This window comes from Barbus barbus (assembly GCF_936440315.1).
Source record: "Barbus barbus genome assembly, chromosome: 32".
Taxonomy (NCBI): domain Eukaryota; kingdom Metazoa; phylum Chordata; class Actinopteri; order Cypriniformes; family Cyprinidae; genus Barbus; species Barbus barbus.
In genome coordinates, this window is record NC_136760.1 from 4,719,512 (window position 1) to 4,738,094 (window position 18,583).

The 18,583-nt window shown below is 37.8% G+C and overlaps 1 protein-coding gene across 1 annotated transcript in view; it reads right to left on the reverse strand.

Annotated features, from left to right (window-relative positions):
• LOC306852123 (1-phosphatidylinositol 4,5-bisphosphate phosphodiesterase epsilon-1-like) overlaps positions 1 to 15,682 on the reverse strand; it is a 71,697-nt gene extending 56,015 nt beyond the window's left edge. Inside the window, exons 1-2 of the mRNA XM_079388778.1 lie at positions 15,478 to 15,682; positions 9,501 to 10,819 (exon numbers count right to left, since the gene is read on the reverse strand). Of these exons, the coding sequence (XP_079244904.1) occupies positions 9,501 to 10,604 (1,104 nt within the window). The 5' untranslated portion in view covers positions 10,605 to 10,819; positions 15,478 to 15,682. The remainder of the gene's footprint in view (positions 1 to 9,500; positions 10,820 to 15,477) is intronic.
• Between the last annotated feature and the right edge of the window lie 2,901 nt (positions 15,683 to 18,583).

Below are 18,583 nucleotides of genomic sequence, written 5' to 3' on the forward strand. Positions count from 1 at the left end.
ATCTCTTATATGCATGCAATTGCTCTGCCACTCAACCCTTCATTTGACAGACCACAACTCTTGTTTGTGTAATTATCAAATAAGGCTATTTCATCCAGGGATTGCTGCATGATCCCTGTCATTAATGAACGCTGCCTGGCGTTGCCATATCAACCTTATAAGCAGAGACCTCAAGTGAATTTCCCTGCAAGACAGCAGGTTACAAACACAATGTGAGCAAAAAATAACGAGAGACAGAAATGACATACAGTAGCCTTACATTTTAGCTGAATCCATGCCATTAATGCAGATGATGCTGGTGAATTTTAAAGCAAGAATCGGCCTACATGACCTCTAAAACGATGCTCTTAATGAACGTGTGATTAGGTAACATGGCAACTCATCAGCAAAAGGACGTAAAGTAGCACTCTGAACTCCTTCAGGGGGACAACAATTAAACGAATGGCAAACTAGCAACCTGAGCCTTTGGTGACAATTGTTCATTTCACAAGCTGTAGCGCTCTCACAATGCATGAACAAAGCAGAAAGACCTGGAATATTCTCTCTAGGTTCAGAGCACTGCCAGTTACTGGAGTTGTGTAACACTGCCTCCAAGTGGCACAGCTCACTTTGAGCCGAATCGCATGGAGATCAATGATCGGTACCTACTGTATAGTTTAGATCTGGCATATCCAGACACAGTGGACTGAATTAATGTGAGGATTCTAGTGATTCGTTATTTCCAAAACAACAAGAATAAAGGTTGTTTAATGGCAAAGTTGGAGCAGTTATTGAAGTGCTCAGCATATATGTGAACTTCAGTACAGTACAGAAAACATCCCAGAATTCACCTGAAACCAAGTTATCATATTAGCACTTTCACTTCCATTGTCCTGAAGTCAATGGGGGTGTTTGAATGGGTTTTTATATTTAAAAATAATTTAATTATTTTTAAAAGTCATCACACTAAACATGCAAACTCATCTAGTTGCTTTCACAGCTTCATCGTTCATAATTATACTCTTGCAAACTCAAACTTTCAGGGAAAATGTCTATAGGACTGAAAGAGAGTTGTCAGAAACTTAATGGTGAGGACATTGAAGTCATGTGACTGTGGTTTGGTTCGTTTAAACTTTAAAGCCTATATTTACTTCTGTCGACTGCATTTAGGCTTCAATATTCATAAATGTTGTGTTCATTTGTGAAGGTCATCATGATGAACAAAACTTGTAAGAATCATAAACTTCTGTTGGTCACAGAGCTTATGATTTGCAATAATCCAAATAAAATCCTATTGGGTTGTTGTCGAGAGAACCGGGGTGATGCAACACTCCGGGTTGGCCTATAAAAGTACAACATCACTACAGCACTCTATTACTGTGAAATATAGAAATTATAAAGAATGAGGACATGTTTCCAGACTGTTTGCTTGTAGTAAATTAATGGTATGGAGAACATGAACAAGTACAAACTTTTGTTAGCGGAAATGTACGATGGCGTGTTGACTTTGGATGATTTGTGTGACTGTTCTGTGTCACTTATACATGACAGGAATGCTGAGAAACAACACTGGTGTGACACTCTACCGGATACATCCGAGTACAAAGATTAGATGTTGCAACTATTTTTTTCCCCAAATACCACGCATAAATGAGTTTTTAGGAATTATGTTATCAAAGGTCCACACTAGGGGGCAGAAATCAGCAACCGCATCATAAAGGTTCAGTCAGATGAATGCTGAGATCAGAGGTTGACATTATTACAAGTTATGAATACGGTATTTATTTATAGAAAAATAAAACATTACCTGGTCCTAAATAAGTACTCAGATTTAAACCAAAAAAAATTATTATAAAAAAAGAATAGAACTAAAAATAAAATTAAAAAAACAAATAGGCTATAGGATTTTTTTTTCATTACAATTAAATACATTTTCACCAAAATTATCACTTATTTTATCTTGGCATTTAGATTCTCAATACTGTAAAACAATACATTTTACTACATTACATTGCATAAATTCCAATGACAATTTAAATTTGATATAAAATTGTATATATTTTTTATATAATTTACATTGAATTAATTAAAATATATTATATGATTATTTATATTTACAATTCAGATCTGACGACAATGATAACTTATTTTTTAATTATGTAAACATGCAATTCTTAAATAGAAAATATAATTATTTCATACACTATTTTACTGCTGTGGCAATATACTATATGCAATATATAGCAAGTTACTTTACAAAGACAGAATGAGATGAAATACTAGCTCACATACAGTAATGTTTGGTGAAGGAGAATGTACTCTCCCTGCAGTGGAAAGCATGCACCTTTGGCCTCTCTGGGTGTCTGTTTTTCATGACACACACACACACACACACACACACACACACAGAGTTCACCACTGGGATTGCTTACCCTCCAGAGAACATGACAACAAACTTGATTTCCATCTATTTTCCCAGCCTGTTGGAGGAATTCATGAATCCTAGACGTCAGCTATTACACACAATATATTGGTTCTACTATAATCTATTATGTATCATTTGACAGTGTTTGACACATTCATCTGACCTTTGAGAAAAACAAAACGGATCGGACAGCACGTTGCATACCAAAAGCTAGAAAAGTCACACTATTGTCTTTCAGTGGAGCAATAGTCTGTATCAGCAGACTATATACAGCAGACTGTATCAGTTGGTCCAGCCGGGACTGAAAGCAGCCTGCCATGCACATTCCTGGCATCTCTGAATCACAGACAACGGCAAACCACACCTTCCCAGAGTAACACCCTAAACTGCTGGCAAACCTCTGAGGACAATACAAACAACAGGTTAAGACAAAACACTCAGGAGGGTAGGATGGGATAACAACCATCAATCAAGATTAGAGCATTTCAGTCTGAATAACATCAATAGGGAAACTTGGTTACTTGCAGTTTAGAGTGAATCAGCTGTGCCGTAAGATGAGTCACTCATTTGCCTTCAGGTATTTCAATGAAATCCAAGTTACTCGATTTAATAATTAGAACATGAATAATGGACGTCACTATAAATTATCTGCCACCTCCTTTGTTTTTGCTGGTAGAAGGATGCCACTGAATACGTTGCCTTGCATTTGACCTAAGAGTTAGGTATATGTCATGCTCGATTGCTTTCCCTTGCATTTGTGGATGTATATGACCATATTTAAGTATTTTCAAATATGTAAGATTCACTGTAAAAAATACATTTTTAAAGAAGGAGAAAAAAAAGATTATGACTCATGACTGAGTGGTATCAGATCTGATTGCTTAGTGTTAATATAACATGCTGTATAATTTTGATAATAAAAATACAGTTAAGTGCAAGACGTCTAGTGTCAATCTGTTATTTAACACTACTGTAATAGAAGACCCTTTTGGGGGAGGGGCGTGTTTGTATTGGTGATTTCAAATATCAACATTGGCTTCCAGAAATCACTTACCCCACCTTTAATTAATCTGCAAGCATATTGATTCAGTTTACTGGTGTTTATTGACTCAAGTGCCAAAGCCTAACATTATTGACTATTGGGCCATTTGAAACAATCATACTCCTTTTTTAATTTTTTATTTTTCAAAAAACTGTTGATGCATTATTAACTGCATTACTTTGTAACTGCTTCATGCATTACTTTGTGTCATATTACTTTGGCACTAAAATTAAAAATGGAATTCAAAATCATAGAAACAATACTGTGAATTTTTTTTTTGGGGGGGGGGGGGGGGGGGTGGAAATGCAAAAATAAGCTATTTGTTGTATAGAAGTTCTCAACTATGTTAATAAAGCTATTAATAGAGAGATTAAGAAAGAGATTAATGAAGCTGCCACTATCCGCTAACAAAAAATGATGTGATTTGAACAACTAATAATGGAAAAGATTCAATGAGGCATCAGAAAGTGATTTTAAGACTTCTGCAGCTTTTCAGCTACACATTTGTACAGACAGTATAATTCAGTCCATGGCCAGGTGTGTTTTGTACACAGAATCCATTCCACTTCTACTAGAGCCAATCAAACATTGAGTTTGAGCAGAGCCCACTAAAATGATATTCCTGAGAGCTCTTCTCATAAGCATCTGCTTCCCTGTTGACTCTTCTGTCCATTTCTGTTTCAACAGACTAGATCTGTTTAGCAAAGTTATTTGAATTAGGACCTTTAGCCTACTTAACACAAAACCGCTTTGAACTCTTGGTTGTTTCATTGACACAGTTCAAGGTTCAAAGTAGCAATACAGCAATACATTTGCCTGACAGATTATCCATAATAAAGCTGATTATCTGCATTGGCCGATAGCGGTTTTACAACTGAGTGATTGAGGTTCCTAAGAATTTTGAGTAAATATTGATCTGTATTAAATAGTGCAGTTGATATGAACGTGCAGCTTTGATATGGTCGCTGTGTGGGAAGTCCATGGGACCCTATAGTTTCAGAAGAGTGTTCACGAAGACCTGCTTTACAGACCTTGATTTTATGAGAATGAAGTGTAGAAGAAACTCCTCTAAATGGCTCATTGTGTGTGTCCTGAGTTCTCAGAAACACAAGGCACTTTATGTGCGGTATCATGGCTACCGTGTCCCTCCCCCCAGCCTCGTCCTGTGTTTTGTTTGGCGTGTAGATGGGCGCTCTGCTCACTGAGACCAGTGTACTAGTGAGAGTTAGACAGGTCTTATCACTACCTGCCAGTCTCTCCAAGGTCTGAGTCAGGATATGATGTGGTTTGGGCTGTTGATTGCGAGACTCTCTAGGTGGTCTCTGTCTATGAGAGAAATAACTATGGGCTGGTTTGCTTTGTCAAGAATGAGAGGAATGTGTTGAGGTGTATCATTTCGTCACTTGTTTGTTAACCATATCATCGTGGGTTTTTTTATATCTGGGGGGAAATAGTAGCAATGCTTACTACACAATGATAGCTCCATTGTTTTGATAGAGTCCTTTTACCAGTAATAAGCTATTTTTTTCTTGCTCTGGGAAATCTGATTTTAGTGTTCTTTTAGACAAACGAACTGGTCAAAACTATCAACAGATGATGATAATAATAATAATAATAAGTTATATTGTTAAAATTTTTATTAATAATCTTACCAGTAGACTGTATTTTAATTTGTGAAACTACAGCTTCAGAACTACCTCAACACTGTTCATTTTTCCGTTTATGCTCTTTAAAATCAAAGCTAAATATCCAAGGAAACTCTAGTCCACACTGTTACCTTCTTGCATGTTTTTCATCTTTATTCTTTTTGGGTCATTGACAGAACTTTTAGCCATTGCCTGTTTGGAGATGTCTGGCCCTGCCGTTCATTCCATCAGGTGCTAATCAGCCAATCACAAGGCAGTGTTTATCTTCCTGTGGCGGGGCAGGCAACTGCTATGTGGCTCATTTCCTTTAATACCACAGAGGGCTGTAGTAAATTCCATTTTTCAACATATTCTCTCTTTTCACACCAACCCAAACAACGTTTTTAATGAATAGTCATTGCAAAGTGAAAATCTGTCATTAAAAAACATGAACAACTTTTACTGGTCATTCCAAACATGTACATCTTTCTTTCTTTTGTAGGAACCATTGATATGATAGACAAGCACAAGCCATGTATAATCTCGTTGTATAAACCACAAACAAAACTGTGGTTACTGTCCCCTACTTGCAATCTCATAAGCTCGCCTGACTCCTCTGTGGTGTCCATCGTGACCAGGGATCAAGGCCGGGGGAGGTCAGAGTTTCAACTCTGCACTTCCTCCCTACTGCTGCTATAATCACAAACGGAGACGATTAGCAGATGCCTCTTGAATGCCATGTATAGGCTTGCCTTAAAAACACACTCCAGAGTGGGAAGCTCTTTGCTCTGAGTGTCAACATCTGAGGCCGTGTGCAAGCACCAGTAAAAGCTTAAGAACACATTAAAAGAACAAGCTCAGCTTAATTAGAAGGAGCAGTCTGTCATTTCATTTAAAGTCCAGATGGACAGGCAAATATCCCATGGGAAACTTTCTGAATTACATGCTCGCCGGTTGACCCCAGCAGTCTCGCATCTGAAGATGAAGAGTTACAGGTTTTTTAAAACTTTCAGTCCTGGCTTTGTAAGTTGTCATAATTACATGTTCATTGTGGTGGTACATTTTGTTTGTATATATTTTGTGTACTGTTGATAAAGAAGAGCTATAAAGCTTTCCAGTAAAACACTGCTCCTTTAACCCATTTATGAGGCGACAGGCTTGCGCAACAAAAGTATATTTCCCATCATTCCCTGTGGCAGCCAGAAAATGAGAAAATCTGCAGATAAAGCAATTACACACCTAACATCAAGAAATAAAAAAAATATATATACACAACTGCACAAACAAGCCCTCATTTAATCCCTCAAAAAAAGTATAGTGTATATAGCTACGTAAAAAAATTACTTACGCCAGAATGCAAAACACAAAGTTCCAAAGTACTTCAAATGCCAATTCATATTCAGATCTCTGGACAATAAAATGACCTCACTAACACTAAAGACAGTGTTATTATAAGAGTGGCCTAATAAAGCAATCCATAAATTATGGCATAATGAAACCACAGGATGTGCTTCATGTCACCACTAGCATAAGTCCTCAGGGATGCATATGCGCTTTCTATATTAGACTTCAATACTATTGAACCACCAAAAGTGAATCAGTCTGTATTTCTCTATCCACTTTTCCTCTTTTTTGCCCTTCCTTTTTCTAATATCAGACAATGCTGGGCCACTCTCCACTGTGGTTCAGTCTAAAACCACATTGTCATTGAGACTGATATTGTGGATCCAAAACAAAACACCAATAACAGATCAGTGGAAGACAAAACGGTTTGGTCTCTAGAGTAGCAATGACTACAGGGCATGTATTTCTACATGCTTAGACTCAGTGAACTCATTTTTCACCTATATGGAATGAATAAAAAGTTAAAGGAGGCAGGGGTTTAGTGCCTCAAATGGGCAATAAAGTCTTAATGTCTTAAGCCAGTGTAGCGAGAACCACTGCACTCTCTGAAACAGAGGGTTCCACTGTCCCAGCCAGCCCTTAACACAACAAGCAGTGCTTTGTACAAGTCTATTAGTAAAACGTCTGCCTAAGCACAGACATAATATGCTGCATAATAGATCTGAAGTTCTGCTTAAACAGACAGCAGTCGCCCACTAAATCATCTGTCAGAAAAACCTCAAGCTGAAATGTTTTGACTGGAACCATTTCAATTACCACGAAAAATGACAAAATTGTCATGAAATAGTGTATCACTGCGGTTTACTCTTGCAATTTGGTATTGCAGCACTGCTAACATCATTACCCTGTACAATAAATTGATTGTGCTATTTCTCATTTGTAATTTATTGTGGATAAAAGCATCTGCTAAACGAATAAAAAAAATGACACATCGTATTAAATATTTCATGGCCTAGTTGAATTCACTGAAAAAAGTCTGAATCGGCTGATCTGATCTCATTACTCAATTCACGCTTGTAGAAATTAAAGTTTGAAGGTTTAGTAACTTGCTGTTTTGCGACATCTGGACATTCTGTAGACATATCTTAGAAAGTGTAACTAGCCGTCTACTACCTTAAGTGAACCATGTGTTTTAATAGCATGGCTTTTTCAGTGCTTCACTGTTTGAGTAAGGTTTACAAAAAAGATTTAGTAAAATGAACTTGAGTATTTCAGAGTAAACTTCAAATGATTAAGTTGAAATTACTCAAACTATAAATGGCCAAGTTAAATGGTCTTATTCTCTTTGTTAATTTTACATAATTTAGTTAAGTGGCTTTGACAATTTCATTCTTAAATTTAAGATTGTTTCTTTCAGTACGTAGCAAATGTTGTCTCATATCGGAAATGATAGATGTAGGTCATTTATAAAACAATGCCAGGTTTTGAAATGCATTTTTTTTAAGGATTTGTTTGAAGGGCAGCTGTAACCATGGGTCGCGGAAACAGGGGGGCTGCCCGGGCCTGGGCAAAATGGACAAATATGACATGGGCTACAAAAAAACATAGGCTCATATGTATGCACGTTTATTCATTAAAGGATTGCAATCTCAATTCAAACACACGCGAACTAATTCCTAAATGATGATTCCGCTATATGTCAATTAAACCTTTGAAATCACAATTGCATCGGAAAATTTAAACCTGCTTTCACGCAGCAGCTGATCCAGAGAGAGCAGCGCTCGCTCATCATATGCTTTGTTTGAAACAGCTTCACAAACAGTCTACTTACACAGTAGGCTACATTTCTGTGTTGCAAACATTAAATAATAAAGAAAGTATTGGGATGAAAGTTTTTAATCCAGATATAGACTCTGATGTTGTGGGAGCAGCGATCAAAACGAGTAGCCTATTTAAACTTTGCAACTAATGATACGCTTCAAAAAAAAAAAGATTGTTACATTATGCCAGTAGGTGGCAAACAGTGACTGTTAAATGTATTGGATGCCTGAATCATTCAAGAGATTCGTTCAAAAACTCTGGAGGAAACAAGTCTTCATATATTTTTTTCAAATTATTTTTTTGCATAGGCTAGCCTAATTAATAATATAATTTAATAAATATTTTAAATAGATTCATTTATAACATTTATACATAGACTCATTTATAACATTAAATAAAACATTTAGGCAGAAACTCAAGTAAATTACATTGTTTGGTTGTCTAATGTTTGTTTTCAGAATCATAGGAGAATCATGCCATAAAAATACATATAGCCTACTAACATATGATCTAACTAATACCACTAGTACTGTTTATAGCCTATTATGTTATATGTTATTATGCATGTATATGAACTATGTATGTATTATGTATTTCTGCAACCCACCCCCAGGCGCCCCCTTCTTTTGGTTCGTTCCGCGATCCATGGCTGTAACGCTTTATGTGGTATTGCAGCAAAGCCCTAAAACCACATAGAACACTTCAATATCACATACTTAGAGTGTTCTGGGTAGTGTCTACGGCATTGGCTGAGTGTTCATGTTGTTTACTAGATGGTTGAATAGATATGCACCTAGCAAACAACCCAAACACTTTACAAGTGTCTCTTCTTTAGTCTAGGGTACTTTTTTATCCAGTTAAGTCAGCCAGGAAAAAACACAATCCTCATCTCTTGGTAATAGCAATATCATAACTCTCCTCAACACGCCACATGATTTGAGGTATTATTCATGCCTGTAGCACAAATGGTTTAATAGTTAGGGGTTTTGAAAATGCAGAAAGATTGCAGAATTTTACATACAGTATGAGCAATTGCAATATCAAGAACCACAAATTATGGACCCAATAATCAAGCTAAGAATGCAGGGTTAATTCTTATTTCAAAACATGAGATACAACACAAACATTCAGTGCTGGAACTGTGGCACCAGCTGTGAGAGAGGCACATTCATACAGCTTTAACTTATCACCTGAATAACCAGCAGTTCATAAAGGCAGCATTCATACCACGTAGCGCTTTAGTGAGGAGAGAAATTGACCTTACCTCGGCAAACCTGACCCCTGGGTATGTGAGAAGGGCCCTGGAAACCTGCAGCTGGATGGCCTGAAGAGCTCTGCGGTATCCTCTCGTCTCATCACCAAGGTGGCATGTTTTCCCACAAACAGACTCCCAGACATTGTCAGAGATGCAGCCGGTGGGTAGAGTCCTCACTATAGCTCTGGTGCCGGTGCACACTGTCTTTTTGATCTTCTGGTTGTTCTTGAGGTACCTTCTGACCAGAACAGTAGAGCGCTCTTTCTTGTTGCGCACAAACTCGCTATCGGACACAGAGCCCTCGCTGTCACTACAGTCAGGTACAGACAACCTGAACGGCGTGGACCTCTTAAGGCATCTGCCCTGAGAGCACATGGGTTTGCTTTTCCTATTGAGCCTTTCCAAACTAGAGAAGCCATTTTTATGGCACACGGCACACACAAAGTCCGTTCTGTCACGCATTTTGTTATTCACGGCAGTTCCGCAGCCATTGGTGCATTGAGGCCCTTGTGGTGAGGATACTGGCACACTGTTTCGCCTCAAATCCTGCCCGCAGAATGGCAGGCTCTCCGTGTTTTGGCCGATTACGAGTTCCATCTGGCACAGTTCACCATCTGAGCCACTCAACGCTGGCAGTTCTCCAGCAAGGCAAGTAATATCAGAAGAAAACCCTTCTGCTTTCCTCTGCTGGGGCACCGTTCCCCGGCTTCTAGGAGGAAAGCTATTCTCTGGGCAGCCTTCTTCACTTTCCACTGGATTCCAAAACCCACACATCTGGCACACGTACAACCCTTCTTGCCCATGCCTTGCAGTCACACAGCTGCAGATTTTGGACCTGTAGGTCTCGTCTAAGCAATCCAAACTTCTGGACCTAGTGTCCAAAGACTTCCGTATTCTGGACTCTGTGCCTGGTGAGTCCTCCACTGAAGTCTCGAATGAAAACCGAGGGGATTCGTTCTCAGGCAAGCTGTAGTTCACGGATATGAGAGCATCTCCATTACTTGCCGAAGTCTCCTTACCAAGGCTCTTCACCCCCAGCACAGCGGATGCCCTGTCAGAGGCCATGGAGTTCATGAGGCCAATATGCGCCTGTCTCTCCACACGAACCCTCATATCACTAGGCACCTGATGACAGATCCTCCTTGCTCAACCGAGGAAAAGCTTCTGGCAAACTACTAAGATGATGGCCTTGGGATCAGAGAGAGTATCTCTGTCTGTCTGAAGTGGAAGCTGTAGGATGACTGCCGTAGAAAGTGACGCCTGCGTCTTCTCAGTTTTTTCGCCCCTCCCGAATTTAACTTCTCCCAAGACCTCAGGGCCTCGGAAAACTAGATGAGAGAGGAAGCAACAACAAAAAAAACTAATTTCAGTAAACAACATATTTTGCCACGCAGTATTTTAAGTGACCTGAAAATGTTCTCTGAATGAATGAAGAAATATGACAATGCAAGAGCAAGAACATAAACATACTGTAACTCAACACACTGGTTTTACTTGGCCTGGGCAGGGCTAGAAAATTTCTCAATCCTTATCAGAGCCAAGCTGTTTTGTGTCTTACTAGGTGCTATCTGGGGAAGTTGCACTTCACCCACAACCAAATGTTTAAACACTGAAGAAATATTTCAAGGACAGGATGTACATTTTGACAACACAAAATGAAAATTCACGTCCACTCAATAATATCTCCCTCTCAGGAAATCACACAGCTGTCCAAAATCTCTCTACAGGCTTCAGCCCCCCAGTCCTATACAAATGCATGGGTCTCTGGAATGTAAAGCCTCCCTTGGAGGAGGTCGGACGAATGAGATTAAAGGGGGGAATTCACTGCATTGATTCAGGGTGAATTCAGTCAGTCAGTCTTCAAACATGGCTCAGTTCCCACACCCACACAGTCAGCGTTAAATCACTGTGCTAACACTGTGAGGAGTTCCTCTTTCATAACTCAGCACTTGAGCGATTGTAATCAGACATGGGCTTGGTGAAAGGGAAGAGTGTCAAAGACACTACAACACTGCTAATATTGTGTAGGGACAATGTATTTATGAATAAAACAATCAACGCTGACTTTCTACAAACACTACATTTTTTATATCTTCTTTTTTTTTTAAACCTGGTGGTGGAAAAAAGTGGTGCAAAACTGAGCAACTATTACTTTGGCCACTGCTTAAAATAAGGGATGTTATTGGTGGATCCAAGGGAATTGCTAAGGTGTTTTAAGCAGTTATTGGATAAAATGTTCTGGGTGGTTGCTAGGGTGTTTCTAGAGTGTTCTGGCTCTGGCACCTCTTTCGACACAATTTTATAGAATTTCTGTTCCTATTTTATCAACTGCCGAAGAACTCCAAAGAAATAGCACACCCACTGCAAGAAGATTCATGATTTCTGGTATCATTCATGTCCACAGTCTTATACACTTAAAATTAAGGAACAGTTCAAATAAACAGAAAATTCTGTCATTATTTACTCATGAGACATGCAAGTGGCATTTGCCAATGACAGACGTCATCAAACCATTTTTAAATGCATTTTCATTAGAGCTGCACAATTAATCGTTAAAAGATCGCAATCTTGATTGAAACACCCAAGTGATCTAATTTCTAAATGTCCATTAAACCTATGAAAAAATCATACTGGAACATTCGAATCAGCTTGACATGAGGGTGAATAATTAACACAATTTTCATTTTGAGGTGAACTAACCCTTTAATTAAACACTTTTAAATAGACTGCAGCAATTAATATTTTGTCATACATTATTTTGTTTAGTTAATTAATCGTGGGGGAATCGTAATTCTCAATTTAGCCAGAATCATGCAGCTCTAATTTTCATAGCATTAGCCGAAAGAAATTATGCATGTGAATAATGTTATCCCTTTTTTTTTGTTTTCAATTCAGAACTATCGTATGATTTGGAATAAGGTAAACAATACCTGTGTGTGGGACAGAAGATGAGTACTGCTATTGTAGACTATCAGAAGCCACTTAACATGTTTTGTCTTTATACATTGACTTTATACATGGAAAATACACTCTGAAACATTACTAAAGCACATTACATATGCATTCCTGTGGTGGAATGAGATCACAGAACAGATAAACCAGAAACACCCTTGTCTCTATGACTGTCATATGTTCACATGACTTCATGAGGTAGCCTGACTATGAAGTGATGGGAAAAAAATATTGTTTTTTCATTTCACTCTCTGGCCTGTTGTTAGCCTGTTGTTCATGGGTGTTCTGGAGGGTACTTTAACAAGTAACGGTGATAGTGATGCTTCTCTTAGCAAACACAACTAATTATAGTTCTTCTAAAAGCCTAGAAGTAGGCTACTGCAACTTCTGCAAGTCTTTATATGTATGTTACATTATGAGAGATTGCATCCAATCTGTCATGGTCATGTCCTGCAATCTTTATTTATGTCATGGTCATGTGCCAACGACCAACATATCTGATTGTCAGCCTGCCTGCAGTGGGTGTAACATGCATTTGTGCCCTAAAAACCTGAACTTGTCAAAGACACCTCTTACTTATCTAAACTATGAACTGTAGCAATAAAGAGACTGCATATCGTGCCTCCAGAAAGGAGGGTGGGGATGAGTGTCTGTTGAGGCATGAGGCCATTGTAACGCTTGGAAATTACGGGAATTCCCACCTCCCCAAATCCACCTCCGCACCCCCTCCTTCTCCCCTTGTTTTCTGAAGCCAGCACAAACTAATTATCTGTGCTAGCTTGATTCTATTCACGTGCAATAGGCAGCTACTGGAGCAAAGCCTCATCCAGCCTCATCTTAATAAAAATCAGTTTATGTGCTGGTGAACAATGCCATCAATGACAACACACATGCCGGGTCAATTCAGATTAAAGTAATCTAAGCTATAAAAGCCCATCATAAATTGAACTAGGTCAACTGTTGTTGAACTGACCAATGTTACAGCATTTAAGGCTGTAATACCCTACACAACTTTACAAAAAGTCAGCAAGTGTATGACACCTAATTTTTTCAAATCTGTTCATATTTTAAAACATTAGGTGACTTTGTAAATGGTTACAGAGAAAAACTGGACATCGTACACTATCGCCAGGAACAGGGTTGGGCACCCCTGGTCTATCGACTGTCCTGCACAGTTTAGCTCCAACTCCTAATCAAACACACCTGAAGCAACTAAGGTCTTCTGGATCGCGTGAAAATTAAAGGCAGGTGTGTTTGATTAGAGTTGGAGCCAAACTTTGCAGGACAGTTGATCGCCAGGAACGGTGCTATAGACTGAGGATCACACACTATCAGACTTCCAAGTCATTCTGAACACAAATAAACTCGCACAGAACATGTGATTTTGTGTGAATTCGGTCAACTCTGACTTCCAAAAATCTGTAGACTGGTCATGAATTTTGGCAACTAGCACTGCCTCATCCAGACAGTAAATCGGGGAAGTGATTTGGGCTGAAGTCATGTAGTGTATTCCAGCCTTTATCTTTAGATGTGCAAATTGAACTTAAAAACTGTAAAAATGCTGCCTTGCAAACAACTGAAATAAGTTAATGCAGAAAAATTACTGAAAATAAAATAAATGTAAATAAAATTTAAAAAATATAATAAATACTATAATAGTTTGTAAATAATACTAAAATAACAATCTCTGACTGTGCTTTCCTTGAGGCCTCAATGAAAAGATGACACACTAAAAAAATGATACGAGCCGTAAAACAAGCAGTGGAAAAACAGACACAAGCGAATACAGATTCAAGCTGACAATTTGTAAAAAATAAAAAAAATCCACAAATCACTGCAGGTATGTCTAAACGCTTGGAAAGACACTTGTTGACACTAAATCAGTATTTAATATCATAAATGTACAGTCTACTGCCCAAGATACACTGCACAATTTTCGGCTGTCCCAGACCAAAGACTGGCATCGTGAAACTATAGTGGCAAATCAGAAATCGCTGCGATTGCTTCACGATGCCAGTGTTTCGTCTGGGACAGTGTATCTCAGGCTTTATGATCTTGCTCATTTGTGGGTGTGTAATGTCTTTTGACAGACATTCTTGTTTAGCAACACAAAGGTGTGTCAACCCAGATTCAGTTTCACAACACATGAAACAGTCAGTTCTGATTACTCACACCGATAGCATATTATCCAAAATAATCTAATTCTTAGAATTGTGTCTTATACTGAGTATCAAAGGTGTTTGATTATAGGCTTGTTTACAGCCAAGCAAAAGTTCCCTTCTGATCCCAGAACAGTAACCGAGTACTATTCGTCTCAAAGTCTTTCTCCATCGAGTTCTCATAAAAACAATGTGGCAAGTGAAGTGAAGCAGACGAGTTTTCCATCTATTCACATTTTCCAGGCTGGTAAATGAAAATGGATTGGATGAGTTTGAGCCTAAAGAGCCCAAACCCCAGGATCACTCGTGCAAGCTCAGGTTACAGAGCTGGTCAGCTCAGTCACAGCACTTTACTAGAGCAACATAAGATTTCCATTAGAAGCGGATTTCACCAAACTAGACTTGGGGGAGCCTGTACAGGCAGAAAAGGGGGGGACAGAAAAATGTCTCATTGGGCTTTTGGGAGAACGTGCCTTTTGCTGAAATATTTCCACACATACATGCAATTTTAAACACTGATCATCATTGGGATATTTAAAAACATCACCACATGTCTTTGTCTCTGTCCCAGTCAACACCTGCCTAAACACAAGATTTTACTAGCAAAAAAGTTACAAAGTATCATGATAGTACCATCTATAAAGTAAATATTACACCACAGTATAGGCTACACGAAATAAAAACAACTGAGGTGAATGAATGCACGCGAGCAGCAAGACAAACTGTATTGCTTTCATTCATTTCCGACTGTAGTAATCCGACAACGCATTTATCAACTAACAAGTTACATCAAACTGTGGTTAAATCAGATAAACACAAGATTTACACTACAAACGTAACATAAACATGTGCCAATGGCAGGAGAAACAACTCACCGTTGCAGCAAGTCACACCAGAAATCCGCCTCACACCCGAAACAGAGTGAAACTTTCAGAAACTGACTGTTAAGTTTGCAGAGTCCCGCAGCAACCGCAATAAATGAACCAAAGTTGCGTTTGAGTCGGTGGAGGGAAACCCATTCAGTCCGCAGCAGAGCCAGCACAATAGCTGCTGTAGAGGTGTCACTGCATAGGAATGTCTGAGGAGGACTTTAACTCAAGAGACTGATACACTTCATTACTGTCACAGACACATGCTTGCCTGTCTTCATAAATACCAAATATTCCACTTTCAGAAGATACAGAGGGACTTGATCCGATGCCATGTTTTTAGATGCACCGTGGAATAAATTGAAATACCTGGGAGTACCAGCTAAATACTACACGTTACCTGATATGGTAGCCAAGCTCCTTATATCATATAAAATAGAAATATAACAGAAATATAACTCTTTATGCTGTTTTCCAAGAGTTGTGATTGGTGGGGACTGACTAAGCCAGTAGGTGGCGACAAGCGACTGTATTTATCATTGAATCATTGAATCAATTTATTAATATAATACTATTTTGTTCATGCAGTGGTTGATCCTGTTTCAACTTTTGGGACTATTTTCATGGGTGGAGCAAAAACTGACAAAATACTAAGCCTATAATATGACAGTCGTGTGTATCAGATATCACATAAAATATGAATATTTACTCAGCACATAGTTTCATCCTCAAATTTGATTAGCTAAGCAGTCTTCCAAGAGTTCTGATATGTGGTAGAGATTGTGAGTGATTCATTCAAAACGCTGATTCATTCAGTCACGCTAATATTTTGTTTGGAGACGGGCAACTTGTTGATTGAACAAACTTTCAGATTTCGGGACTATTGACAAATTCCTACACGATATGGTAGTCATGTGCATTAGATATCACTTAAAATATTAATATTTATTTACACAGTGCTTCATTTCGTCCTCAAATTCTGTTGTTTTCCAAAAGTTCTAATATTCTGATAATATTACGCCAGTAGGTGGCGACAAGTGATTGTATTTATGAGTCATTGAATCATTCATTCAACTCATCTATGTAAAACAGTTGATCCTGAGTTTGATCCTGTTTGGACTTCTGGGACTATTTTTATTGGTGGAGGAAAAACAGACAAAATGCACCAGCAGGTGGTGAAAAGTGTGTAACTGAATCATTCAATCAATTTATTTAAAACATATAGTTTTGCCTCTATTGTGTGTATATATTCTAATTAGAATTAGTTTCATTGGTGTTCAAAAACAACTGGCAACGTTGAGTCTAATTTGTAACTTACTCAAGACTAAGACATATGCGACACAATATCATGTTAATAGCACATTGTTTGACAACTGAAATAGAAAAATCAATATTATTTCTATTTTTATTTTTTTTATAGTGCCATACATGGTATACCACTCTTTAAAGCACTGTAAACTACAGTTAGTGAAGTACCATTGCGCTCGTGGGAATGCTGCATGGAGGGTATCTGGTTTTGGCTACATCTGAAGCTGATAACATTGATTTCCAAACTAGATTAATTATGCCATTGCTTTATTGGATGAATAAGATCACAGAGTGATGCCAGATGTTGTTATGTAGTAAGCACATGTTCATGATTTTGTATTGTGCTAGTTGATTCTTTTTTCTGCATGTTTGTTATGCTTTGTTTATGCATGCAGTGGTAATCCACACCTAACACAGACCAAACAGAGGGGTTTGTATCCAGTTCCTTCCACCATGCACTACTCAATCTTTAAATATAAAATGGGCTATTAGGCAAATGATCATTTAGAAATATGCCAATGCATATTTACTTTAACCATGTGTTTGTATTCTTGGCAGAATAGCAATGAGTTTTCCAATTCTTAGTCCACAAGGAGGGAACTCTTATGCCATCCAAAAAGAATGCGCAATTCTTCCACTCCCAGTCAATCTGTCAAATATAATCCTACAGCATGTGGATCTGTTGCTGTCCAGTTGCAATTCATTTACAAAACCACACAAGTAAGCCTTTGTATGTTGCAGTTCACTATGACAGTCTTTTATGATTCCGTTTTTGGCTTTCATGCAATAATTTCGGAACATTCATGTTTGCAAGACTTGCGCTTGTTGCACAACTATGCATACATAATTGTGTGTTTTTAGCTCAGGTTTTTGATCATATTTTAGGATGAGACTACTAAACAAGGCATTATGCAATTGTAAAGATTCAAATAAAACAGGTTTGTACAAAAGTGTTTGCTATTCTGGTGGAACTTCATAATCTGTCACTCTGTGGGCTTTTTGTTTGTTAAACACCTGCAAGTGAAGGTTTCCATGAAGTGAAGTCTCAACAATTAAAGATGGTGTTGATGTAAACCTCTTGATCTGTGTTACACTGCCTCCATCTACTGGATAATAACGTCAACTGATGACTTCAATAATCAAAGGATGCTGACAAAACTGTTTTGAATATGCTCATTCAGAGTGATTAAGCACTTCTATGCAATTAAATTTAAACAATAAGCATGTTTGTTTATCCGCTTTCTAATTATTTGTTTATATCTGTAACATCCGTTATATTTTTTGGTGAAAATGCTATGGTGTAGTCTATCATCCGTTATATAATTTCTCTGATTTGCATACATTCATTAAACATCAAGGTTGGAAAAAATTCAAACCAAACCAAAATTATAACCAAAATAATTAGACAAAATATAAACAATATTCTGATACATTCTAATATATTTTCTCAAATAAGTTAAACTGTTGACAAAAAATGTTGACCATCATTTAAATCTATTATTTAATATACTGAGCTATAACCATACAAATAATAAACATTCGAAAATGTCCAAATTCCTTCATTCTGTTTTTTTAATACACTGCAAAAATTAATAAATAAAAAACAATATTATTGGGAGTACATTTTAATACTATATTAATTTCACTTGTGTTACTTGCCATTCTTTGTAAAAAAAAAATTATTTACTATCAAGTTCTGAGTACATTTTTATAAATGATTTTTTTCAGTGTACTGATGAGTTACTATGATTATGAAAATGGACAAAATGAACATGTACAATATATATTATAATGAACAACATGC